This window comes from Molossus molossus, unplaced genomic scaffold (assembly GCF_014108415.1).
Source record: "Molossus molossus isolate mMolMol1 unplaced genomic scaffold, mMolMol1.p scaffold_m16_p_12, whole genome shotgun sequence".
Taxonomy (NCBI): domain Eukaryota; kingdom Metazoa; phylum Chordata; class Mammalia; order Chiroptera; family Molossidae; genus Molossus; species Molossus molossus.
The window spans coordinates 50,627,348-50,654,943 of NW_023425347.1; the positions used below are offsets into that span (position 1 = coordinate 50,627,348).

The 27,596-nt window shown below is 38.1% G+C and overlaps 1 protein-coding gene across 1 annotated transcript; it reads right to left on the minus strand.

Annotated features, from left to right (window-relative positions):
* Positions 1-27,596, minus strand: CTH (cystathionine gamma-lyase). Its single transcript, XM_036256322.1, has 12 exons — positions 27,301-27,596; positions 24,383-24,464; positions 22,761-22,856; positions 20,176-20,285; positions 17,975-18,106; positions 13,834-13,891; positions 13,299-13,376; positions 9,482-9,634; positions 6,076-6,197; positions 4,692-4,744; positions 755-893; positions 1-487 (listed from the first exon to the last, which is right to left on the minus strand). Exons 1-12 carry the CDS (start codon positions 27,466-27,468, stop codon positions 467-469), a joined length of 1,212 nt encoding a protein of 403 aa, XP_036112215.1. The 5' UTR covers positions 27,469-27,596; the 3' UTR covers positions 1-466.

Below are 27,596 nucleotides of genomic sequence, written 5' to 3' on the forward strand. Positions count from 1 at the left end.
GATTTTTGGCTTATGGTAATTAAGTGTAAACCATTACTTTAAGGGCTGTTTTCAAAAAGATAAAAAATCACACTTGATTTAAAAACATTCATTTAATAATTTAAGTTCTTCAGAAAATATCATAAATGAATTATCACTATATTGTAAACCTGGTCAATATAAGTCTTAATCAATAAAAAAAGGAACATGATCCCAAAAAGCCACACAAATGTCACCTCCTTAAGAGGCAAATGTATACCAAAATTAACAAAAGATATTAACAGAATTGGCCTGTCAACGACAATAAGGAAGAGGAAATGTCGAAGACAGGGATGATCCCTGGGAAATTGCAGTTGTGAAGGGTAATGAGGTGCCTTAAATTTTTCACTTGAAAAATCTACAAAACTTCATGAATGGTCCATTCAATTATTCAGAAGATTTGATCTCTCAGGAAGCAACTTCTAAAAGCAGTTCTGGTATGCTGGGTTCAATGCGCATTTGGAGAGTGCTGCAATAACAGTGCACAAGAAAAATAGGTTATTATATGTGCTGGCAATGACTTCACCTCCCCTAAGAACTCTTCTGAATACTGTCATCTTTAAATCTGCACTTCGACTGAGTTCCCTGCACATTTATACACTGTTTATTGTAGAAAGAGAAAACCTTTAAGCATTCATTGCAAGGACTCTCTTTATAAATATAGTGAGCCCCACCCCCAAGATTAAACACACCCTCATGCACACATATCAATAAACACTAAAGTAATTAAACTTACTGCTGCCTTCAAAGCTTGACCTATATCTTCCAGCAGGTCTTCTTTATCCTCTAAGCCCACAGAGAGTCGAATCAGTGTGTCACTAATTCCAAGAGCATCTCTGTGGCTCTTGGGCACTGATGCATGGGTCATAATTGCCCTGGAAGGAAAAGTGAGCAAACTTTTGATCACTATATTATATCAGTGGAGGCAAATTTCCATCTTAGAAATTGCAGTTATCTTCCAATTTTTTTCTACTCTATAAAAGTCCTCATACGCCCTGGCCAGTTTGGCTCAGCAGTTAGAGCATTGGACTGCGATACAGAGAGACCCAAGTTCGGTTCCTGCTAAGGGCATGTACCTCAGTTGCAGTTTGTCCCCTGGTTGGGTCGTGGGGGTGGCAGCCACTCGATGTGTCCCTTTCACGTCGATGTTTCTCTCTCTCTCCCCTTCTCTCGCTCCCACTCTATCTGAACAAAAAATGGGAAAATTTCCTCGGATGAGGATTAAAAATAAAAAAAATTTAAAATGATAATTTAAAAAAAGTCCTCATACGCTTATAATTTTTCATAGGCAAAAAATAAGAAATTGTTAATAGTATCTTTTCTAGTCATTATTTTAAGTGAAATCTAAGGTCTTTTATCATTGTATAGCATTAGTACAGTATACTCAATCCAGACACAGAAGATGCCGGTCAAGCACCCCCGTGCAGGAGGGAAAGACAGAGCCTCCAGTGTGTGTACTTTATTTATTTATTTTTATCCTCACCCTAGGACATTTTTGCATTTTTATCTTGAGATAGAGCTGGCTGGTGGGAGAGAGGAAGGAAGAGAGGGAGAGAGAAACATCAACGTGACAGAGAGACACATCGAGTGGTTGCCACTGACGTGACCCCAACTGGGGCCGGGGACAAACTGCAACCGAGGTACGTGCCCTTAGCGGGAACCGAACCCAGGACTCCCTGGTCTGCAGGCTGACACTCTAACCGCTAAGCCAAACTGGCCAGGGCTCCAGTGTGTGCATTTTAACACCTTTCCTAAATGAGGCCTTGGCCAGACATCATATGTCCTGTGACCAACCAGCTGGATCAAGAGCCAGTCAGAATTAATTTCTTCTGGATCAGTGAATCAATCCAGACTGGACCTTCTGAGGCAGATCCGGAAAAGGCAACCCAGGATCACTAGTAACAACCGGTGTGCATTAGGAATTCTGGCACATAACCCATGTGTAAAGGTACACCACCTATGATGGGTCAGGCACTATACAAAGAATTGGGAAACCAACGCCTAAGCTGCTTTCTCCCATCTCACTTCAGACCCATGGAAAGACAATCTCAGTCATGATCAAAGTAAGGATATCTTCTTTCATCACTCTAATGAAGTTTTACATGCAAATATTCTCCTTAAAATGTTCTGCCTTTTCAGGCTCTCAAATCCTTAAAAGAGAGTGCACAGGTAGAAATAAGAACTTAGGCCTCTGAGTCAATAGACTTGGGGAAGAATCTCAGCCCCTCTACATACTGGCTATGTGGGTTTAAAAAACTTAGCTGTTCCCAGAGTCAATTTCCTTTTCTGAAATAATTGTAGCTATCACTTATTGTATGCTTACCACAAGATAGGTACTCTAAGTCATTTATGTGCATTAATTCATTTTTAATGAATAAAAATTGAATATAACATCTATCTCTAAAGTTGTCATGGTCCTTAATGGAAGGAATACATATAAAGCACTTACAAGTACCTAGAATGTACTTGTAATGTAGTAGGTGCCTAATAAAAAATAATTTATAATGGTAGTCAACATTTACCGAGCACTTAACATGTATCAAGGCATCAGCTTAGGAATTATTTTTCCCTAGGTTCTCACAACAGCCCTCAGATCTGGGCACAGTAGTATCCCCATTTTACAATGGGGAAAATGGAGGTTGAAAGAGTATTAACAGCTTTTCTAAGGTCACACAATTAATACGTGTTATCAGGCTGGGAGACCAATCCAGTGCACACCGGCTCTGCTTCCTCCTCCCTTATTGCAATGCTGCACTAGCTGCAGCCAAGCTGGGAGACACAGAAGAAGGGTGATAGAACAGACAAGCCCTGACCTAAATTCACTTGTCTACTGGCATCAGGGTTATGGCCTAGCTGAAGCATCTGAGGGCCAAGCAACTTTAAACCAACTCCCTAAATAAATCAGGAGAAGTTTATTTTTAAGACTTGCCTCAGCGTAATATACATTTCATTACTATGAAAAATAACCCAATTTCACATGTTGTGTGTGTCTTCTGGTGCATCCAGACTTATTAACAGACATTTCCTTAAAAGACTAACAAAACATCGCCCTGGCTGGTTTGGCTCAGCGGTTAGAGCGTCGGCCCGCAGACCAGAGAGTCCTGCATTCGGTTCCCGCTAAGGGAACATACCTAGGTTGCAGTTTGTCCTCAGCCCCGGTTGGAGTCGTGTGGGTGGCAACCAGTTGATGTGTCTCTCTCACATCAATGTTTCTCCCCCCGCACCCCCATCTGAAGATAAATGAGAAAAAAAAAAAAAAGTCCTCGAGTGAGGATAAAAAAACAAAAACTTATAGGTGTTATCCTAATTATTTGAATTATTATTTGGGCATCATGTTTTTTTTAACTTTGCGAAACTGCCTAACTTTCCTCAGAAACTGTAAACTGCTTTGAGAGGGCAGAAAATGTGCTTAAATTTTGGTAATCCCTGATACCTCTCAGCACAACGCTTCCAGAACAGTTATTTCAGAAATGTTTATGGAAATCAAAACAGAAACATCATGTGCATTTAGTACTGTTGAAAATTATCAGGTAATGCTGTTTATTGAGCCCTGCAATAATTACAATATATGGTCACAGTAACATACAATGAAGTCAGTATATAGTTCAGGAATGCTTGGTGAGATAGGTAATCAATAAATGATAATCATTATTTTAAATATTAAGCCCACTTTACGGATAAAAAAAATTGACGCTCAAAGTTTAAGTAATTGGTAGAACAGGTCTCAAATCCAGATCCAGGCTGTTTGTATCCCCCCCACCACCACCGCAAAGCCTCAAGAGTTAAATTACTAATGTGACATTCCAGTAATCAGCAGAACTTTCTGAATCTTTGTTTCCTAGTCTATAATATAAAGTGCTGCACTAATCATAGCTGCTTCATATTAATAAAAATAAATAAAATTAGATGCATTCATTTGGGCCCGGCTGGTGTGGCTCAGTGGTTGAGTGTTGACCCATGCACCAAGAGGTTGCCAGTTCAATTCCCAGTCAGAGCATATGCCCAGATTTGTGAGCCAAATCCCCAGTGGGGGGCATGCAGGAAGCGGCCAATGATGTTCTCTCTCATCAACATTTCTATCTCTCTCTCCCTCTCCCTTCCTCTCTCTCTAAAATCAATAAAGAAAAATAGAGAAATGAATTCATTTGGTCAGACAGTGAAGATCCAAGAAAAACAAGTTAGATTTTGGAAAACAACATAGAGCCATTCAAGGCTGAACAGAAAGTAAAGATGTGTGATGGTATCTATTTGGGCCCTCCTCGGACAATCAGGGCGGGGAGGGTTTTCATCAGAGACACGTTCTCTATTTCCCAGGGAGCCTTGAAATCGGCCCCTCCAGGACAAAGTCTCCAACCTCCCTTCCAGGGCAGAGTGGGATAGAACAAGGACCCCTGGGCCAAAGGCCAGAAGGTCTACCATACAATCCTGCTAGAATCTCCTTCAGACCGAACGGGGGTGGAAGGAAAATTTGGGAGGACACTGATAAGTAGCCTCCATTAGATTTCATCAGTCTCCATTCTACTGAGTTAGAATCCATTCTGATTAAATAGTACCATGCTGTTCTGATCATTAAATATCTTGAATTATTTCTGGTTTTATCCTTTTCCTTTTCCAAATGATCATTAAAACAGTCATCAAAGTTCAAACACTAAGAAAAAGAAAAATACACTTACGGAAGCTCAGCAAGACTCTCATATCCTCCCAAGCTCTCAGCCAGAGTAAATAACTACGGCAAAGAAAATATTAATTTAGATCTTCTACTAAAATAAAAATACAAAAATCTAAAAATAAATGTTTTTAATAAAATGGCCCTGGGACAGAGAATGGCAACTAGTGATTATGAATAAACTGTAAATTAGACAAGAAAGTCAGAGAAAACAATGAGAATAAAATCCACAACAATGATTTCATTAGACATATTATATATAAACTTATAAAATATTAAGAGTTGATAAAACCCAGCCGGTGTGGCTCAGTGGTTGAACATCAACCTGTGTACCAAGAGGTCACTGGTTTGATTTCCGGTCAGGGCACATGCCCAGGTTGTGGGTCCGATTTCCAGTGGGGGGCATGCAGGAGGCGGCCCACTGATGTTCCTTCTCACAGATGTTTCTCTCTCTCTCTCCCGCTTCCTCTCTGTCTAAAATCAATAAAGAAAAAAAATGTTTTTAAGTTGATAAATTACCTTCTTAATTTGACCCTATACTTAAGTAATACTTGACATGAGCGCTAAAACCTCAGATTTACTACATTTGAGACCTAGCTCCGTGGTTACCCTTTAAATAAAAGTATCTAAATGTCTAAACACTTATTTATTTGCATGCATCACTTATTAAATTAATACATCCATTTAACTCCCCCAACTCTGGAATAGAAGAAAAAAATAACTCGGTTTTGGTATTTAGTGTTATATCATAGAATTTTACAAATATTTTAAAAATTACTCTCACAACTATACTAAATTAAACATGCATTACTCTCTTTCTGACTCTAGAGGTGGACAAATTTAGATACCAGTAGGGCTTTGACTAATCTGGCAGCATCCTATTCTTTAGACTAGTAGTATTTAAAACACAGACAAAATTTAACTCGGTGTGTGTGGTTATGTAGACCTCTCTTCCAGGGCCCCTAAGAACTTTTTGCTACTGTGAAATTTCGATAAAGGCCTCCCTTCCCTCACCCCAGGCAGAGGCAGCCTGGGAGGCTGGATTTCAGCACAGCCTTGGGCATTGCAGAAACAGCACATACTTTGAGGTCTCAAATAATATTTCATTTGGAAAAGGAATTTCCTTTTAAATAAATTTGAAAACCGAAGTACTAGAACATTCTGTCTCTCAAATTGATGGCAGTATCTGGAAAGTTAAATAAATAAACATATTCAGATAGCTGCTACCACACCAGTCATTTTCTAACCCAATGCATTTCACGACAAAGAGGTTTCTACTGTGACCTGCAGGTACAAAAACATTCCTCTTGAGTTGGATGGAAGTGAGAGATAATGACCTGCTGTAAGAAGGTCTTATCTTTACAATTGAAAAACCTGTTTTGAAAGTTTACCTTCAGGTTCTTGAGAAAAGTCTCAGCATGCTGAAGAGTGCCCTTAATATAAAAGGTGATCATCCCCGGGCAGCCCGTGCACTGACGCTTTGCCAGCTCATGCTGAGGATGAGAGGGCAGCCCTGTAATAAAGTCTTATTTTAGAGTCAAACATGTAATTTCCAAACAAAACAAAACCAAAAAAATCACTGTTTGCTCAAGTAAACCACAAATAAGCTTAATAATGAGCTTTACACAATGGTGACAGCTGGCTACTTGTTCTGGCCTTCTCTCTACTTCTCTAGCTTCATTTCTTTTTACCTGTCCTTTCTATGCTCCTCATGCTGCAGCCACGCCAGCTTTCTTTAAAGAAGTACCACACACGCCCAGCCGGGGTGGCTCAGGGGTTGGGCATCAACCCATGCACCAAAAGTTTGCCAGTTCAATTCCCAGTCAAGGCACATGCCCAGGTTGTGGACCTGATCCCCAGTTGGGGGCATGCAGGGGGTGGCCAGTTGATGTTCTCTCTCACTGATGTTTCTATCTCTCCCTCTCCCTTCCTCTCTTTCTAAAATCAATAGAGAGAGAAAACAGAAGTACCACACTCTGTTTTTATCTCAGGACCTTGGTCCCTGCTGTCCTATAACCTGGAACATTCTCCACGCTGACTGCCCTACCCCTTGTTAATTATATCCTTCTGTATTATAGAATAGTAAGAAGCTAGAAAAATTCCAGGAAAAGCAGACTAGGGAAACTAAGAGAGTTAAACAGCAGCTTGTAGCCACCTAGTAAATCCTATCTTCCCTGAACCAAGGGCACTTAAAAGTAAATGGTTTGCACTTCTCCTCCCCAACCAGAGGGTAAATAGCTTAAATCACTCTACTCGGGGAGACAGAAAGCAGAAATCCAATGAGTGCCATTTGCTAACCACACCCAAGGACTGATGAAGTTAAGGGAATAAATCTCATTTTGATACATCAGCATGGAGCTGATGAACATTCTACTGATCCTCCCCTAAGGCCTCCCCTACATACCCAGCCTTTAAAACCCCTGGAAATGAAGGTCCCAGTGCACTCTCCCTCCAGGGAGCACACCCATGCCAGTCCCTTCTCCCCCCCCCTTCTCCCCCCCCCACAGGCACTTGTATCTTAAACTCCAAGGGACCAGGGGAGCAGTGGGCATGGCAGCTCATCCCCGACTAACCCCCTGAACCTGTCACCAAGGCCCCTTCTCTCTGATTTCCCAGGGAGCCAAGGCAGCCCAGCCCAGGCTATCTTGTTGCTTCTTCTATGCTCTTCCTTGTTTCACTGTCCTAAGTGTGTTTTTGCTGCGGCCAATAAATTCTTGCTTGCTTTTCTTCATTTTGTGTCTTGATTGAAATCTTTCTTCCCTTCAAGGAGATAAGAATCGCATTCTCATTGCAGGTAACAGTAGAGTCTTGCTTAATATCTGTCTTATTCACCAGCCTAGTTTCATGAGAAATCCATTTCTTTTGTTAATTAGATTCCAGTTGCTAGTACAAAGCTTGGCCCATAGTTGGCAATTAATACTATTTACTGAATGAATCTGAAATGCTTTGTCCAAGACTTAAACAAATGCTACCCATTCTTCAGGTCACAGTCCAAAATGTTTCTCCCTTTCTTCATTCAAAATATATACCTCTTCCCCTGGCTGGTTTGGTTCAAAAATTAGAGCACTGGCCAGCCGACCGAAGGGTTGTAGATTCGATTCCGGTCAAGGGAATGTACCTGGGTTGCAGGTTCAATCCCCAGCCCCAGTTGGGGTCATGCTGGAGGCAACCAATCGATGTGTCACTCTTACATCGATATCTCTCTCTCTTCCTCCCTTCTCTCTAAAAAAAAAAAAAAAAAAAATCAATGGAAAAATGTCTTTGGGTGAGGATTAACAACAAAAAACAAACAAAAAAACAATATATGCCTCTTTACCTAGGGTACATATAGGGCACTTAATCTCATATGGACTATCTCTACCTTGGTTTATTAAAGTTCTTTGAGGGTAGGGATCAGGCTTAATTCTCCTGTATACCCAAGGGTATGTGGCTTTATACCACAAAGAGTTTAAAATAACTATTTACTTGAGACCACCACAATTTTTTTTTTTTGCATCCTCACCCGAGGACATTTTTGTATTTATCTTCAGATAGAGCAGGAGGGAGAGGGGGAGAAAGAGAGAGAAATATTGATGTGAGAGAGACACATTGAGTGGTTGCCATCCACACAACCCCAACCGGGGCTGGGGACAAACTGCAACTGAGGTACATGCCCTTAGCGGGAACCGAACCCAGGACTCTGCTCCACAGGCCAACGTTCTAACTGCTGAGCCAAACTGGCCAGGGCAAGACCACCACAATTTAAAAGACTGGTAAATAAATTCAAACAGTAACATGTAAGTCTGTTAGCTCCACATGAGTATTTCTTCAGACTGTGAGATGTGAAGGAATTAAAAAAAAAGTAAGAGAGCTTTGTGGGGATTTTGGTGCGTAAGTGCCAAGCTCCAACTCAAATCAGATAAAAGTCAGAGCTAATGCAGAGCAGCAGACTGGTAAAATGATATGCAAAACAACTGGAAAGTACAATGTTGCAATCTTGCAACAGGAACAAAAAACCTGCAAGCTAAAGACTATCACAGGAACATCTAATGTAGCAATTTTCAACAGATGTGCCACAAAAAAATTTAAAACAGGCAATACCTGACTCTTTAGTCAGAGGCACTGACCTCTTTTCCCTTAGACTGTCAAATACAAAATGACAACAGCACTGGCCATTTTGGCTCAGCGGTTGAGCGTCGGCCTATGGTCCAGAGAGTCCTGGGTTTGGTTCCTGCTAAGGGAACGTACCTCGGTTGCAGTTTGTCCCCGGCCTTGGTTGGGTTGTGCAGGTGGCAACCACTCGATGTGTCCCTTTCACGTCGATGTTTCTCTCTCTCTCCCTCCCACTCTATCTGAACAAAAAATGGAAGAATGTCCTCGGGTGAGGATTAAAAAAAAAAAAAAAGACAACAGCCAACACAATAGCTCTGCGATGTAAATGAATCAAAATTATACCAATTTTTTTTGGTCCAATTGGCAAAAAAAAAAAAAAAGTTTTTTGGTGTGCTGCAGAAGTTTAGTAATTCGTTTATGGAAGCCCTGAGATGGAAAAGGTTGAGAATTGCTGATCTAATGCATAAGACTAAATTCTCAACATCCAAGCATATACTAGACTTCAACACAAAGCCAGAGATCATGTCTATCTTCTTTATCACTAGACCCACCACAGAGCCTGTCACACAGCAGCGTCCAATAATTAAAGAACAATGTGAAAATATATGAAAGCACCTAACTTACAAATAAATGTTACACACACAGGATGCTTAGGATAACGCTTACAATCCCAAGAATAGGTGCTTAGAAATCAGATTAACATACCAGGATAAATAACCTTTTCTACCAGAGGATTTGATTCCAGAAACTGAGCAACTGCCATTCCATTTTCAAAATGCCTCTGCATTCGGACTTGCAGAGTCTTCAGACCTCGACTGCAAAGGTAACAGTCAAAAGGAGAAGGGACTGCTCCAATTGCTGCAAAATAAACATGATCTGGGTTAGTGTGAAGGTAGCTAGGAACCTACAAAATTCTCTGACTCCTCTTTTTCATTATAGTGTCTCTGAGAAGCTAGCTACCAAACCCAATGCTTGAGTTTTAGGCAGGAAATTAATATATCAAATCAGAAGCATGAGAATGAAGCATAAATTATAGAAAAATGGGCTTTAAAATGAGAGGGAAAATGAATATCCTGAAAATTACGTACAAATACAGTAACTTCAAGTATGAACTCTACGATTTTGATAAAGTGACATATTGCACATAGCTAAACCTTATATTTCTTTGAAAAGTATTACATCATAGAGAAAAAAGCAGTTCAGTTCCTATTGTCCTGACATGTTCATAACCCCGTAATTGATGATGGTAAATTATTGTGCTGACTTGTTTATAGCTCCATAATTGATGATTGGGAAAGTCACTGTGTGCCCTCTAGCTGAACCTGTTTTGTAAAGAATTTAATCAACAGGACAGAGATCAAAATAACCTCAGTAAATTGGAATACTCTCTGAACCAAGAAATTGTTGGGAGCCGGCTACGTTTCTGACAGAATCTACGGAGCCTGGAGGTCTTGAGTCAGAGACTTGACCTCCCCCACAATCTCAAGGAATTAGGCTTGCACTGTGTTTGTGCAGCTCGGGGCTAAGTGTGATCCAATGTACCTTGAAATACCTGGGAGTTCCTGGGTGTTCCTGGGAGTGTCTGGGAGTTCCTGGGTGTGCCTGAGTGTTTCTGTTATCTGCAAGGCAAACTAATTCTATACAGCATTGTTGTAGCCTTGGGCATTATATCAAGGAAATTCTATTTTCTTATATCATTAAACTTTTGCTGTAAGGTATAAAAGGCATGTAATAAAGAATATTGAGGCTGATCTCCGAAGACTCTGTCACAGGGGTGTTTGGAATCAGACGCCGGCCAGCTAATTACAGGGGTGTTCAGAATCAGATGCTGACCAGCTAATAAACGGCTCTTATTTGGACTTCACTTTTCTAGTGGTCTTTCTTTGGCTCTGTTGCACTACAACACTGTTACTACTGAATGTTCTACGAACATTCTATTTAGCTTTTGTTCAAAGCAGCCTATGACTTTACACACTTCTAGGAGATGGAACAAACTCCTACTTTTTACAAACAAAACTTATCAAACAATAAATGTTGGTTTCCCCTCCTCAGAACCCCTTTTTGTTACTTTGATACTTATTCCCTAGAAAGGCATTAAAAAAAAAACTTATCTTTATTGTTGGAAGTATTACAGATGCCCCCTTTTTGCCCCCTTGACAACTTCCTTCCCACTCACCTTTCCCTCCTGCCTTCCCCACACCATTGTCTGTGTCCCTTGGTTATGCATAGTTCTTTGGCTTATTTCTTCCCAACCCCTCCCCTTTTCCCTCTGAGGTTCATCTATCTAACAACCAATTTGTACTTCCTAATCCTTCACTTTTTTCACCCATTGCCCCAAACTCCCTCCTATCTGGCAACCAACAAAAAGTTCTCTGTATTTATGAGTTTGTTTCTGTTCCGCTTGTACACTTTGTTTGTAGATGCAATTGCAGATAGATATGTATTAATTGCCATTTTTTTATCTTAACCTGAGGACATCTTTCCATTTTTTGTTCAGATAGAGCGGGCAGGGAGAGAGAGGAAGAGAGGGAGAGAAACATCGATGTGAGAGAGACCTATCAAGTGGCTGCCTCCAGCACGATCCAACCAGGGCTGGGGACAAACCACAACCGAGATACACGTCCCTAGAGGGAACCGAACCCAGGTCTCTCTGGACTACAGGCCGATGCTCTAACTGCTGAGCCAAACCGGCCAGGACTTAATTGCCATTTTTATTGTTCATATTTTTCTTCTCATTATTCTTTTTCAAGAAGACCCTTCAACATTTCATGTAATACTGTTTTGGTGGTGAAGAACACCTTTAGCTTTTTCTTGTCCAGGAAACTCTTTATAAGTCCATCAATTCTAAATGATAGCTTTGCAGGGTAATCTTTGTTGCAGATTGTTGCTTTTCATCACCTTGAATATCTCTTGCCATTCACTTCTGGCCTGCAAAGTTTCTTTTGAGAAATCGGCTGACAGTCTTATGGGAGTTCCCTTATAGTAACAAACTGCTTTTCTCCTGATGCTTTTAAGATTCTCTCCTTGTCTTTAACCTTTTGCATTTTGATTATGATGTGTCTTGGTGTGGGCCTCTTTGGGTTCATCTTGTTTGGGACTCTCTGTGCTTCCAGGACTTGTATGTCTGTTTCCTTCACCAAATTAGGAAATTTTTCTTTTTTTAAATTAATTAGTTTATTTAATTTTTTGGTACATGCCCCTAGTGGGAACCAAACCCGGGACTCTCTAGTCCACAGGCCAACACTCCAATTGCTGAGCCAAACCAGCCAGGGCAAGTTAGGGAAGTTTTCTGTCATTATTTTTTCAAATAGGTTTTCAATGTCTTGCTCTCTCTCTTCTCCTTCTGGCACCCTTATTATGTGAATGTTGGCACGCCTGAAGTTGTCCCAGAGGCTTCTTATACTATCCTCATTTTTTAAAATTCTTTCTTCTTTTTGCTGTTCTGATTGGGTTTTACTTCCTTCTATACCAAATTGATGGTTTGCTTCTTGGTTTCACCTACTCTACTATTGATTTCCTGTAAATTATTCTTTATTTCAATTAGTGCATCCTTCATTTCTGAGTGGTCCTTTTTTATGTTGTTTATATTCTCACTAAGTTCCTTGGAGTTCTCATTAAGTTCCTTGAAGTTCTCATTAAGTTCCTTGAAGTTCTCACTCAGTTCACTGAACATTCTTATAACCAGTGTTTTGAACTCTGCATCAAGTAGATTGCTTATCTCCATTTCATTTAGTTCTTTTTCTGGACTTTTGTTCTGTTCTTTCATTTGAGACGTGTTTCTTTGTCTCCTCCTTTTAGCTGCCTCCTTGTACTTGTTTCTATGTGTAGAGTTGCTATGTCTCCTAGGCTTTCTAGGGTGGCCTATTGTTGTAGGTGTCCTGTGGGGTCCAGTAGCACAGCCTTCTGATCACACCAGCTGGATCCTTGAGGTGCACCCCTGGTGTGGAATGTATATCTCTAGAAGGGCATTCTTATCCCTAATTATGTTTGTATCTTACATGTCTGTCAAACTATAATAATTAATCAAAGTCTCTTCAAATAACTCCTATCTATACTAAGACAACTAAACAATCTAAACAGGAAGTGATGTGTAAGTATCTGTTGAAGAATGTAAGTTTATATATTAAGTGGTATTTAAAATTCACCATTTCAGATATAAAAATATAATATAAGAAAGTCATCATACTAAATGTTTGTTTTTTAAAAAAGAAAAAATCCATTAAGTCTTAAAACTGAAAATTAACTTGGGCTTTACCACATTACGATCAAAATTAACATAGATTTGAAAAATAAAAAAACTCATCCTGGGTGTCATGTTGTAAATAAAGCCCTGTTATGCTATAACTATATCTTTACAACCCAATTTTTCAACTTTCCTCTAAATACCCAATTTTTTTACCTCTATTTATCATTTCTTTCTAAATTAGTAGAATGTTATCATTTCACAACATTTAGTGGAAATATAAAGATTAAATGTAGCCTCTCTGAGAGCATAAAATAATTTAGACTTTTTAATACTTACAATTTTGCAAGAATCGGAGCCTATCATGGAGACTCTCAGAATTGACAGACACTAAGCCCATTACAACATCACTGTGGCCTAAAACAAAACAAAAACCATTAAGTTAGAAACAATGTATGCTTTTACTTTAATTTATAATTTCTAAAATGTGACTTTCACTTGAAAAAACTCTCTAGAAAAAAGCTCTATAGAATAAGTTTAAATAAATTTTATTCAATTTGACAGTAGCAAAAGCCATACCTAAAAAAGAAAATAAAACTCATATAAAAAGTGTTTCTTTTAAAGCTGTCAGCAGGATAAAAATATAATCTTTTACAGTAAATTTTAATCCTGTTCAAAAATCATAAGCATAGTTTGATCTGCTATAAATCAAATCTTACATTTAATCAAAGTATATATTTTTTACTTTCTACACGAGTCATAGGGAAAACTTGAATAATAGTACAAGAAAAGGGATCAAAACGTCAAGCCCTATGCTATATTTCCATCGATCCATGGAAGAGAATGTTTAAAGTGTAGATTCTGCATGTCTTACCATTCATGTATTTTGTTGCCGAATACATACAAATATCAGCTCCCAGAGCCAAAGGTCGCTGAAAAGAATAAATGATTTTATTTTAAATAAGAAATCGCTTGAAAATATGCTTCGTTACTTACCTATTTGGAATTGTAACTACCATTCCTATTCTAACTTTTCAAAAATATGTACATCTTAAAATTTTCTAGGATATCTGATATCCTCCAAAGGCACAAATCTCCTGAACCTCTTCCTTTAGAGCAGTTACTGACTAGCCCCAAAATTTATTACCTACAGCAGAAATGATGGCATTCTAATGATTCAGTAAATACATAAAATAATAGATATAAATATTCAGCAGTTGTTATGCCAAGTTAAGATAAAACTAATCTCTTAGATTTTTCATCATTAAAACCTGCTAATATATGCTGTTTATTCATTTGGTTTGCCATGATCTTGACTCTTAATTACTCTTTTATTATACTAGTTTTGCCAAGTTTAAATCACTTACAAAGACATTTGTTTGGATTGTTTACCTCACACAATTGTCCTGCAAATTAATCCTTTAGTCTTAAAATGTCTTTGATATAATCAACTTATTCACTAAACAATATACTATCAACATCTTTCCATTTATATTTTCTTTAAAATAAAGTGTGTGGCCCAGCCGGTGTGGCTCAGTGGTTGAGCACTGACCCATGCACCAAGAGGTCACCGGTTCAATTCCCGGTCAGGGGACAGGCCCAGGTTGTGGGCCAAATCCCCAGTGGGGGGCATGCAGGAGACAGCCAATAGATGTTCTCCCTCACCGATGTTTCTATCTCTCTCTCCCTCTCCCTTCCTCTCTCTCTAAAATCAAGAAACAAAATATATTAAAAATAAATAAATAAATACAAATAAAATATAATAAAGTGTGTGTTCTGTGTGTTTTAATCTCACTAGTTTTTAGTCTTTCGAAGGTATGAATGTAGAGGGCTATGCATGTTTCATTAATAGGCTTTAAGTAAGGAACTGCTCAACGCACTCTCTACACATTGGTTTGTTCATCTCCAAAATGATAGAGTCAAACTAGATGATGTCTAAGTTCTCTTCCTGGACTAACGCTCTGTAAACTCTATGGTCAACAGAAAATCCAATAACTAACATTTTTTGATCTCATTATCTCAAGAACCATGTTAAATATTTACAAAACCCAGTGAGGCACTGTGCAAAATACTTTCCCTAGTTCAATAAAATCAGTACCTTTATGACTCTAATTGTACAGATGAGAAAAAGGGACTAAGATAAATAAAATAAATCACTCATTATTAAAAACCTGGTAGTCAGGACTCCTACCCAGATTACCAGAATCCAGAGGCTCTACTCTGAAACTTTATGCTGGTCAATCTGTCATTTTGCCTTTTGTGAGACTTCCAAGGGACCCAGAAGACAAAAGTCAGGCAAGAAAGAGAATATATCCAATTTTCATGAGGATAAAACAGTGAGAGGATGTTTTCAGAGGGTTTGCTTTGTGGAATTAATACATGTGGTTGCCTAGGAACAATGTGATTCTGATTAACTCAACTGGAATGAATCCAGATTGAAATGAAGCAAATTGCCATCCCTGTCATGAACAGTGTGATGCGGCCTTCAGGAAAGTAGAAAAACTGGACCTATTTTACTGACAGTGGAAGAAAGAGGGCCAAGTCTGGTAAGTAACCTGGACAGGCCCAGGCTAAAACAATTCATGCCATCTCTTCGGGAATATACAGGACTCACTGTGACTCAGCCAGATCACTCCTACATTGTGTCATAACTGGCCTATTGCAAATGGCATATGGGTGAAAAATTGAGATAAAGAATCTAAGACTGAAAACCACCTGTGACAAATAGATAATGCCAGGAGATTTTCACTTAGAAAAGGACTGCCTAGCCCTGACCAGTTTGGCTCAGCAGTTAGAGCATCCGCCAGTGGACAGGAGGTCACAGGTCAATTTCCAGTCAAGGGTGCAGACCTGGGTTGCAGGTTCAGTCCCCGACCCTGTTCAGGGTCCGGTGGTAGGCAACCAATAGATGTATCTCTCTCACATCTATGTTTCTTCTCCCCTCCGCCCACCCCCCCATCCGCCCTCTCTTCCACTGTATCTAAAAATCATTGGAAAAATATCCTCGGGTGAGGATTAATAAAACAAAAAAGAAAGAAATGGATTGCCTTACTAGGTTTTCTGTTACAAGATGTTATAGGAAGCAGCTAAAGACACAGTCACAACCTTCTATATCTGTCCAAGGATCCAACCAACCACTGATGGAAAACAGTTGGGGGAAAAAGTTATACTGTTCCTGACCATACTATGTAGTTAGACCTAAAAAGGTTGTGTCTGTGCTGCACATGTACAGACTTTTTTTCTTGTCACTTTTCACCGAACAATACAGTATAACTATTTATATAGAATTTACATTGTACTAGGTATTATAAGTGACCTAGAGATTAAAGTACTCAAGGGGAAGTGCATGGGTTATATACAATACTATGCCATTTTATATAAGGGACTTGAGCATCTGTGGATTTTGGTTTCCATAGGGGTTCCTGGAACCAATCCCTTTGGATACCAAGGGACCACTGTATACATGAAGGTAAGTGTCCCTTGAAGCTATGTGAATACAATTCAGCCAGGAAGAGTGTTTCAGGAAAGGCAAATAAAACATGGTAATGCTTTCTGGATAGATAAAATGAAGGAAGGTAGAGAACAGGCTTATGCAAACAGCCAGGGAGGTAGCTAGTCACATGAAGGCCGAAGCCTGGCCCAACTTCGGGAACCCAGAACTGTGGGGAGAGGGAGGGGGGAATGTAAACAATTGAGCTTGTAAACATGTACCTAATTGAAGAGCTGAAGAAAATGAGCTGGGGTTTCAGGAACTCTGCATAATACAGGTGAACTACAGGAAGTGTAATAAGAATGAACCACAAGGTACAGGAAGGAAGGAAAGAACAGGGAGAAGGTAACTCCTAATAAGAAAAGGAAACAAAGTTAGATTATCAGAGGAAGGGGGTTGGGAGCAGACAACCAATCAATTATAGAGATCCCAAGATAAGCTACCAAAAGGAGACAAAAAGAACAGAAAGGAAGAAGAATCTGGATATAAAGGAAAGAAATAAAGGATAAATGGGAAGGTTTGGGGGTGGGGAAAGATGTATGTAGAGGGGTGGGTGGGAAAAAAGATGGCCTAAAAGGAGCACTCTAAATACTTAGAGCTAAAATGTGAAACATAAGAGTAGAAATTCATAATCCAAATAAGGCTAAAATATAAAGGGATACATAAAATCTACGGGTGCTGAGGGAAGAGAAACTCGAAAGAAAGAAAGAAAGAAAGAGAAATGAAGAAATAAAATGTGTGACACACATTGAGATGTCATTGAGTACAGCTTTTCTTTTCTTTTTATTTAGAAGGTTGGTCAGATAAAAACGAATTAAGAACGACTGAAAAGCCCTGGCCGGTTTGGCTCAGCAGTTAGAGCGTCGGCCTGCGGTCCTGAGAGACCCGGGTTCGGTTCCCGCTAAGGGCGCGTACCTCAGTTGCAGTTTGTCCCCGGCCCTGGTTGGGTTGTGCGGGTGGCAGCCACTCGATGTGTCCCTTTCACATCGATGTTTCTCTCTCTCTCTCTGTTCCTCTCTCTCCCTCCCACTCTACCTGAGCAAAAAATGGAAAAATGTCCTCGGGTGAGGATAAAAAAAAAAAAAGAACGACTGAAAAATAACATTAGTAACTTCTCTGGACCGCAGGCCAACACTCTAACCGCTGAGCCAAATCAGCCAGGGCACATTGGTAACTTCTAACCAGCACATAAACATTCAAGTCCCTACTATGTGCAAGGCATTGACAAATACAATCACAAAATAAGGTCAAATCTTTGGAGAGTTTACACATCCTAAGAAAAACTAAAAGCTTTAATTAAGATGACATTTAAAACACATAAAATCCCATAAAAGGTATTAACCTAAGGAAAGGAAGGACTTGTTTACATTTAAATCATTTTCAAACTATAAAATCTAATCTTAGTTATTGATAAGACAAAGAATTATAATTGGGCCTTTTCTACCATTAGTTAGTATCTTTTCAACCCAATTAGAGGTATCTGTATAGTCTACTAATCATACTCAAAAAAATTATTTGCATTTACCTGGAAATATGCCGACATAAAAGTGTTATCCACGACCAAAATTATGTCTCCATGTTTATGGACAGTATGTGCACAGGCTTCAATATCAATCATCTTCAAGTTGGGGTTTGTGGGGGTTTCAACCCAAACAAGCTAAAACAATTCAGTAAATGATAATCGTTTATTTAAAAAAACGCTACACAAACATACATGCCATATATTATAACCATCTGGAAGGTTACATCAGAAGAGCCTGGATGATGAAGTTGAAAGGTTCAAATCTGAGTCCTCTTCCTCATAAATTTCTGAGAGGTCATAATTAAGTAACTTGCCCTCTACACTCCTTAATTCAGGCACATAGTTGATGCTTGATAGTCATTTAAAAGACCAAAGACCGGTCAGTGTGGCTCAGTGGATTGAGTGTCATCCCATGGACTGAGAGGTCCTAGTTCTATTCCCGGTTAGAGCACGTTAGAGCATGTGCCCGGGTTTCAGGCTCAATCCCCAGTGGGGGGTGGTGCAGGAGGCAGCTGATCAACATTTCTCTCTTATTGATGTTTCTATTTCTCTCTCCGTTCCTCACTCTCTAAAAAAATCAATAAAAACATATTAAAGAAAAAGAAGTATTTAAAATAAAATAAAAGATCAAAGAAAAGAATTCTATTTGTTAAAATAATTTTTTGTTTTATTACCTATATAAATGAATAAAAACTCTCTAGTTTTACTGTAGAAAAAATAAGATAATTAGAGTAATGTATATTCTATAAGTATTGGAATATTTAAAGAATCTATAAAACGTATTTCTGAGTTAGAATTTATTATTCCCACTCATTATAAAAATTAATTAAAGTGCCCTGGCCAGTTTGGCTCAGCAGTTAGAGCGTTGGACCTTGGACTGAAGGGTCTCAAGTTCAATTCTCAGTCAAGGGCACGTACCAGGGTTGCAGGTTAGACCACCAGCCCTGGTTGGGGTCATGCGGGAGGCAAGCAATCGATGTGTCTCTCTCACATTGATGTTTCTCTCTCTCCCTCCCTCCCCTCTTCCCTTCCACTCTATCTAAAAATCAATGGAAAAAGTATCCTTGGGTGAGGATAACAAAATAGTAATAATTAAAGTAAAAAGAAGTAAATAAATACAAAGTAAATTAACATGCAAAAAATCTTCTTCAAATGATGAGTCAAATATTTCAGGGAGAAAAATGTATTAATTCAAGTCAGTAAAAAGACACTTCATCAGGTTCTATTGACAAGAATTAATATATTAACAATTTGCTTTTCTTCCTTAGAAAGACTTAGACTAGCTATTTTATAAGCATCTTTTCTCCCAAGCAAGAAAAAAAAAAGAAAAACAAAAAAAGCTCCTTTGAAAATAAACCTTATTCACTCTAAGCTCACCCTGGTGTTAATCTTCAAAGTATTTGTGTGAGAAAAGATTTTAATTTTTTAGCAGACACTGCAACAGAATCTTGAGTATAACTCAGATCTTTTAATCTTTAGCAAAAAGTTGGAAAGGGCTGACTTATAATAAAAGACATTGGTCCTTCTTTTACCCAAGCAGAATTTAAATGAGGTCCCAAGAAAGAATATCACATATGCCATTCACTCAGGCACAAAACACCTTCCGGTGGCTTCCAAGCTTCCCAGGATGGAGGCTAAAGATTACTAGTGGCCCATTCTCTACTTCTATTATTTTGCTGAAGTATCCCTTAGAACACTTATAAAGCCACTATTCTTAGGGTTTGGGAGGGGGGATTGGCAAGCTTCCTTTTCTGTAACCCAATTTCTGTCATGACTTCTATAACCAATACTAGCTTGGTAATACAGTTAAGAATTGTGTGCTTTTGCTAACAAATGTTTTAACAGTTATCATGTACTGGGAACAATACTAAGCATTTCATAAGCTTTATCTCGTTTAATTCACCCAACAACCTTTCTACAGAGCAAGTACAATTATCCCCACTTTGCAAATAAAGAAATTGAGACTTTGGTTAAATAATCTGATGTCATCACACACTAGCTATGATTCAGAATTAGAATTTGGAATCTACTCCATAATTTATGTACCTAATCACTATACTATATAATACCTAGAAGACACCAGACCTATTTTACTCTTGCTGATGGTTTCCAAGAAAATGTTATTCAGATTTAAGTTATGTCTCCTAGTAAACAGAAATGATGAAAACACAACATTACAAGGAAAAAAGACAAAACTGAGTTACCTTGGTTTCTGGTGTAATGGCCTCCTCTAGTAATTTAGTTTTGGAACAATCAACAAAAGAAATCTTTAATCCAAATTCAGATGCTACCCGCCTGAAATACCTGTTTGTACCTGAGGCAGAAGAGAATCAGATAAAATAGAAAGGACGTTGTATTAAAAAATGTTCATTCTTTATAGGTACAGGTATAATACTTTAAAAAAATAAGGAAGTGTCAACTGCCAAGAAAAATACAACTAAGAGCAATTCTACTTTGGTTAAATAGTTTAGCTGTCATGTATTGTAAAGAATATAAAGCTTGGATTTTTTAAAATTAGAAAGTCAAATAAAACATACTTGATATACATGCCAAGTGTCTTTAAAGCAGAAAATGTTTCTCAAAATACACAATTTCTATTCTTCAAACATTAAATGGCATGCTCCCCAAAATATCACTGTTTAAAAAAATTTTTTTTTTAATGTTTTTATTGATTTTTTAGAGAGGAAGGGAGAGAGAAAAACATCGATGTGAGAGAGAAACGTCTATCGGCTGCCTCCTGCATGCCCCCTATTGGAGATCAAGACTGCAACCTGTGCACGTGCCCTGGCAAGGAATCGAACTGGGACCTCTCAGTCTGTAGGATTGATGCTCAATCCACTGAGCCACACCGGCTGGGCTTACTGTTTTTTTAAACAATTTCTTCCTGGTAGTCAAATCTAAAATATGAACCAATGTCAATGAATTGCTCAAAATAAATGTTCAATCTGATTGTACTTTGGTAATAGAAAAAACAATTGGTTATGTATTCTTTGTACCTTGTTAATCTTTTTGTTATGTGGTTCTGAATACTTTAATAGAAAAATGAGACAATGTTAAATTCCTAGAGTTTTCTAATGAAAGAAGATAAATCATTCAACTTAGTATAATTTATTTTATAAGCACTATTCTGGAATTTGATTTTTACATATGCAAAATTGAAAGGAAAAACTGCTATTTTTTTGTTTTGTTTTTGTTAATCCTTACCCGAGGATATTTTTCCATTGAATTTTAGATAGAATGGAAGGGAGGAAGGGAGAGAGAGAGAGAGAAACATCAATATAAGAGAGACACATTGATTGGTTGCCTCCTGCACAATCCTGACCAGGACCAGGATCGGACGGCAACCCAGGTGCGTGCCCTTGACTGGAATTAAACCCGAGACCCCTTGGTCCGAGGGCGAATGCTCTAACCACTGAGAAAAACTGCCAGGACAAAACTGCTATTATGCCCTGGCCAGTTTTGCTCAGTGGTTAGAGTGTTGGCCTACGGTCCAGAGAGACCTGGGTTCGGTTCCCGCTAAGGGCATGTACTTCGGTTGCAGTTTGTCCCTAGCCGTGTGGGTGGCAGCCACTCGATGTGTCCCTTTCATGTCGATGTTTCTCTCTCTCTCTCTCTTCCTCTCTCTCCCTCCCGTTCTGCCTGAACAAAAAATGGAAAAATGTCCTCGGATGAGGATTAAAAAAAAACTGCTATTATTAATAGTTGAACAACAACAAAAAAGACAAATACTTGAATCAAAATATACTAGACTTTTGATGTTTTGTAGAGACTGGCCTTAAGTAATAAAGATTGAAAAATAATATAAATAATTGTTAAACATCAACAACAATTTTCAAGATTTTGTGCTATATTTGCCATAAGGTTTTTATAATACACTATAATACACTATAAAAGTAACTAAAGGTTTGAGACTTTATCATTTCAATTCAACAAACTATCATAGGGACCAAGACAAAACACACAGCACTTTGTAATTTCTGAGGAGTGAGTCCCTTCCTTTAAAGATCTTACATATAGATTTAAGTTTTTGTTCAAATAGAATAATAATATTCTAGAAATCACATTTTAATTCTTTGGAAGCATTGGGAATATACATGTATATTTACAATAAAATTTCCTGCTGTTTGAACACAAAAATCAGTCTTGCTTAAGCAAGGGTAAGGGCAATCTGTCTTCTTTACCTACACACGTGCCACTTTAAATAAGTCGCATTTAAACTCTTGAGAATGAAAGTTCTTAAATTTGGATCCATTAATGGGCTTCAAGGGGTCAGACCCCTTGACCCCTGAAATTAAATTGATGAACATTGGGTGTGATCTTAAGTATATTTTTCAGGGCAAAGGATTCATAACTTTCAACAGATTTTCAAAAGGTTCCCTAAAACCAAAAAGGGGGAGGGTAAAGGGATGGGTAGAGTTAAGCCCTTTTGAGATTGACATGGGTTACAACAGTTAATATTCATTGCCGGTAAAAATTTTAAATTACATTAGAGCATTCTCCCTTTAAACACTATCTTCTCTAGAGCAGAATGTCTAAAAGTTGATCAAGCCCTACATCCTCATTCCAACAGCATAACGAAAGGTATTATTATTCAGTCTCTCTTATAAGCATGGACCTAAGTATTTATGCTCCTCTTTTACCAAGTCTGTGCCAGCATGGAGGTGTCCATTACACCTTTAAAAGGTAATAAATAATCAATAATCTTGTCAACACTGTTAATATAATCCAGTGCTCACTTTATTATCTCAGAATATCAGTTGACACAAAACAAATACAAGAGGTCACCTACCTCCATACACATCATCCATACATATAATTTGGTCTCCTGCTTTTAAGAGATGGGTAATAGTCATAGTGGCTGCTAAACCTGAAGCAAAAGCCAAACCTAAAATAAAAACCAAATTAGAGTAAACCAAAAAGTCAGACCAACAGGTTAAAAATACGTACAGTATTCACTTGCATTACTTTATATCCCTCTCTCTGCTGATAGGACAGTCATCCCTGCTGAGCATCAGAAGTCCCCAGTGAATACCATTACAAAACCCCTCTTTCAATTTCAAAGATAAAATATCTATATAATAAAAAATATATAAATCTGCTTTGGTTATAACATTTCTCTGAAACACTTCAAGGAAATAATTTTTCATAAAATTCTGAGATAAAAGGCCAATTGCCAATTAAATTACAGTTTTAAAATATCAGGATCTAAAGAAATGTCAAACTTGAGGAATAGAGCTAAAATATGATTCATTAACTCTATGGCTATGTAGCTGAGCAAATAATTTAACAAACTCAAAAGCAGACCTGAGATATGTCTAATAAGTTTAATACATTTTATTTTTAATTTTTTACTGTGGAAACTCTTTTAAATAAATATGATCTCATGTTGAACAAACATAATAAAATTTTAAAAAAGAAAACAAATGACATTGTGCACATTAAACACGGTAAAAGAAAATATTCTGACAAAATATCAATAGACCACCTTGATGATAAAAAAAAAAATTATCTGTGACTGGCAGAAGGGATAGTCTAATTAATTTGAAAAATAAAATTATTGTGAAATCTTAGGAAAATTTAGGTTAGCATTGCAGGTCTGTCCAATAAATAATTCATATAGGCGGCTGAACTTCAAAACCCAGTTAAAAACAACTATTTTTCTGGATCCCACTTGAAAAATGTGTGTGACATATAAACACCCAGTCTTTATACCTCATGCAGAAAATAATGTTCCCTACAGAGTAGTTAAGTTACAGTAATTTTGTGTTTAATCTCATCCAAAATAAAATCAACCCTCTTCCCAAAATAATAAACGCAATAATTCACATTATTAATAGTTCTAATTCCTACACTCTTGCTGTGAGAAAACTCCTAAGACTCTTATTTGCTCTCATTTACTATCATTTATATGAAAAATACAAAGATGACTCAATAGCAATATACTCCTGTATGAAAAAACACAAGGTTCAAGGATTAATTCCTAACTTCTGATAGCACAACGTCGATGGCACCTGCCTAATGCAAATGCACCTTGCTGCTGTTCTCAGGCACAAATAATCAGGTGAATGATCCAGAACATGAGAGAGTTTTATATTCTCATAGGTGGTGTTATAAAATTTAGTTAATTTTTATCTATTTATACTGAGAGCTTCAGATAAAGGGTATCGACATGAAGACCAAATGGAAATTCTGCCATTTTGCCTTGATTCATATTTATTTTACCTAATAATCATACATATGCATAGTCTACCAGGTGTGGGACCTTGGGCAAATAATTTAATGTTTTAGTAAAATAACAGTTTTGAACTAGCTAATCCTTATTTTATTCCAGTTCTACATTCTATGCCTGTGATTTTCTCTACACATATAAGAGATTCCAAACTTCACACTCTTGGAACTGAAATCACTTACTGTACTTAGCCCCATCCAGAGCTGCCACTGCTTTTTCCAAGCAATTCCTGGTGGGGTTTCCAGAACGGCTATATTCAAAACCCTAAAGAGAGAAGTCAGAACTTTATTATCAGTCGTAACTAGACAACTCCACAACTATGGGTTCATCCTACTATAATAAAGTTTTATTATTTATTTATGACATGTCTTGCCATTAAAAACATAGTGTTGTAGTGCAGACAGGCTCTGAAGTCAGCCAAGCAGGATTAGAATTCTGTGCCTGCCATTTCTGAGCTACATGCCAACAGGTAAGTTACTTAACATTTCCCAGAGTCAATCTCAATATCCATAAATGAGAATAAAATACAGATATCTAGTTCATAAAATTGTTGTGATGATAAAATAAGATAACATATAGTAAGTCCTCTCCATGGTGCCTGGCATATGCTAACTACTAGATAACGGGTTGTTTTTATTATTAGCATTATCATTATGTTCGATTTACCTTTACTCATTAATCTGGAGACATCGGAAAAAGAGAATCCTCCAAGCTACCACAGTAAATCTAATTCTAACTTGTATTTCATTTCCTAAGAAATAAGTGATGCAAGTTCTGTTTCGCTTCCAAAAGGAAGCTATAAACAGATTCCACAAATGCTCAAGGATCAGATCCTGGCTCTACAAAAATGACTCAAAAAACAGAGAGTAATTCTTGGCAAAGAAGCTCCACACAACACTTCTTAAAATTTTGCATTATGTTCCTTTTATGTGTATGGCACCATACTTAGCTGTGTTCATCCAATCATTTTATTAAATCCTCGGGCTCTGCTTTGAGGTAAGTAAAGCCAAATATTATAGGAAGTGTTACAGCTAGAATTCAAATCCAGGATTCAATCATTGATGAAAAATTCTATTTTCCCACACACACCCTACCCCCATCCTCCACCCCCTGCCTCCTACAGCACATAATGAAATACAACCACTCTTTACACCTTTGTTTCTGATTGAGGAGCTCCCAGTATTAGTTATACATATGTATATGACTTATTAGTCATAAATATGTATATATATTTAAGTTTTGTTGCTTTATTTCCTTGTTTTTGACAAACTGAGCAGGCATATTTTATAGGGCTCCAGATAGTCTCATCTCTCCCCACCATCACCTACTTGATGTGAACTGCAGCTGTACTTACCAGACAGAAAAAAACTGTATGGATTCAAGTGGTGACTGCCACAGAAAGGTACCCCCATGTTTCCGTAAATACTCACTGTAGAGATTTAACTTTGTTGTGGGAAAGAAGGCTATTTTAGAGGCAAATTCCTACCCCCTTACCCATTCAATAGCTTTTCAAATGGAACTGGGGAATTAGATGCTTCTCATTCAGCTTCTCAAATTCTCTTTAGTGATCTTAATTGATTTTTTAAAGGTATTTAGTGGAGTTTGTGGATTTTACCATCCCTGCTGGCTCTCCAAAAACATTTAATTATTAATATCATAGCTAAGTGGTAACTGCTGTGTTGAAGCACCGGCAGCCACACACACATTCACAAAACCCTACACCAGGAACAAACCATCTGCTTGGAAGACAGGTTGTGTGTACACATATTGATTCTAAACTACAGTAACTAGAAGTATTCTAAACCAGTGGTAGAAATGCCCTTGGAACTCTACCTGACAAAACAAAGGGTTAAGTCTAAAAGAATTTTCTTAAACTTAATATAGCATACCACACTAAAGAAGTTTTTGAAGTTTAATTAAGGTGTAGTACCTACAAAGTTCATTTAACCAACTTTTTTCTGAACCTCAGAAAATACTCCAAGATCCATCAAGTATTCTACCCAAACCTATGTGATTAACAATGAGGGCTTTCTCCCAGCCTTACATGTCATTTATCTATTACTCTGGGTCAGTTCCTTTTTTCTGAAAAGTGTATAATACCTCTCCTGCCCTTTGACTTGGTTGTTTTGAGGATACAATGAAAAAAAATGTAAATGTGAACACCATGAAACACCAAACTACTGAGCAATTATAATGGACCATACAGCTTAACATACATATCAACATCTAATGTGGTAGGTACTATTATTAACCCATTTACACTGAATCAACTGGAGGCTTGAATAGATAAGCAACTTTGTTCAAGGTCATCCAGCACAGAAGAGGTGGTGTCAGAATTCAAACCTAGTTCCTGACTACATGATTTATGTGCTTAATCACTGAGCCACACTGCTTAAATGATGCAATGAGTTAGATTATTGCTAGCATTATTGGAGTAGAGCACAATATAGCCTAATGTCTAAAAGTGGGGTTCCAGAACAGGGCTGGAATTCCAGTTCCACTACTTATTAGCCCTGTGGCCTTGGGCTAGGTTACTTGTCCCCAAATCTCAATTTTTTCATGAGAAAAAGGAGAACTTAGTTCAGACTAGAGCTGTTATCAGAATGACATGAGACAACACATATAATATACATGATATAACATGTAAGTATGTATCTAGCACACAGCAAATACTCAATAACTATTAATAATTGAATACAGCTATTGGGAATAACCTTGATTCTGAGTCATAAAAATTTGATTTTTTTTTTTTAGTTGACATTGTATCTTTTTTATTGTTGCTGCTAAAAGTAATTCAAGTAAGTTATGACCCTCATTTTTTTGAACCGCAAATTTGCCAGAATCGCATGATTTTAAGTCCAAATCTAGATGGCAAGTTGGACAAAATGTTCCTTCTGGTCCTGCTTATCAAAAGAAATATCACTGAACCATCCACTATAAAGCTTTATTGTAAGGAGGATTACAGGTAGAGAATACATCCTTCCCGGCTGCCTTCCTGATGTATAAGGCATTTTAGAAATAACTTGGGTGCCTTTTTAATTTGTAAGCCATTTCCTTTTTCCCGCTCAACCCCGGACCGCCCCAGACAGACCCAGCTCACCGAGTGCTTGCCAGGAGCCCCTTGCTTGAACGTGGTGGACATGGAGATGGGGGTCACTACAGCCCGAGAGGTCCATTGGTCTGGATCCTGGCCCACATGGATGGCCTGCGTGGCAAAATGTTCGAAGCTGGGCAGGAACCCGTGGGGGGAGACGCTTTTTTTCTGCATGCTGAGCTGTGAAGGAAGGAGACAGGAAAAGAGCAAGGAAGATAACGCTAGGAAACTGGTGCGTGACGGCTTGAAAAGAATCAGAATAGCCAGGCGAGCAGGAGCTACAGGAACCCCGGCCGGCAGCA

Excerpts from the sequence above, each read along its gene's own strand:
- CTH (XM_036256322.1), bottom strand. The coding sequence starts at position 27,468 with ATGCAGAAAAAAAGCGTCTCCCCCCACGGGTTCCTGCCCAGCTTCGAA. Across the intron at positions 13,377-13,833 it reads GGCAACAAAATACATGAATG|GCCACAGTGATGTTGTAATG; the intron begins GTAAGACATGCA and ends GTTTTGTTTTAG. Across the intron at positions 4,745-6,075 it reads CTTTTCTCAAGAACCTGAAG|TTATTTACTCTGGCTGAGAG; the intron begins GTAAACTTTCAA and ends TCTTTGCCGTAG.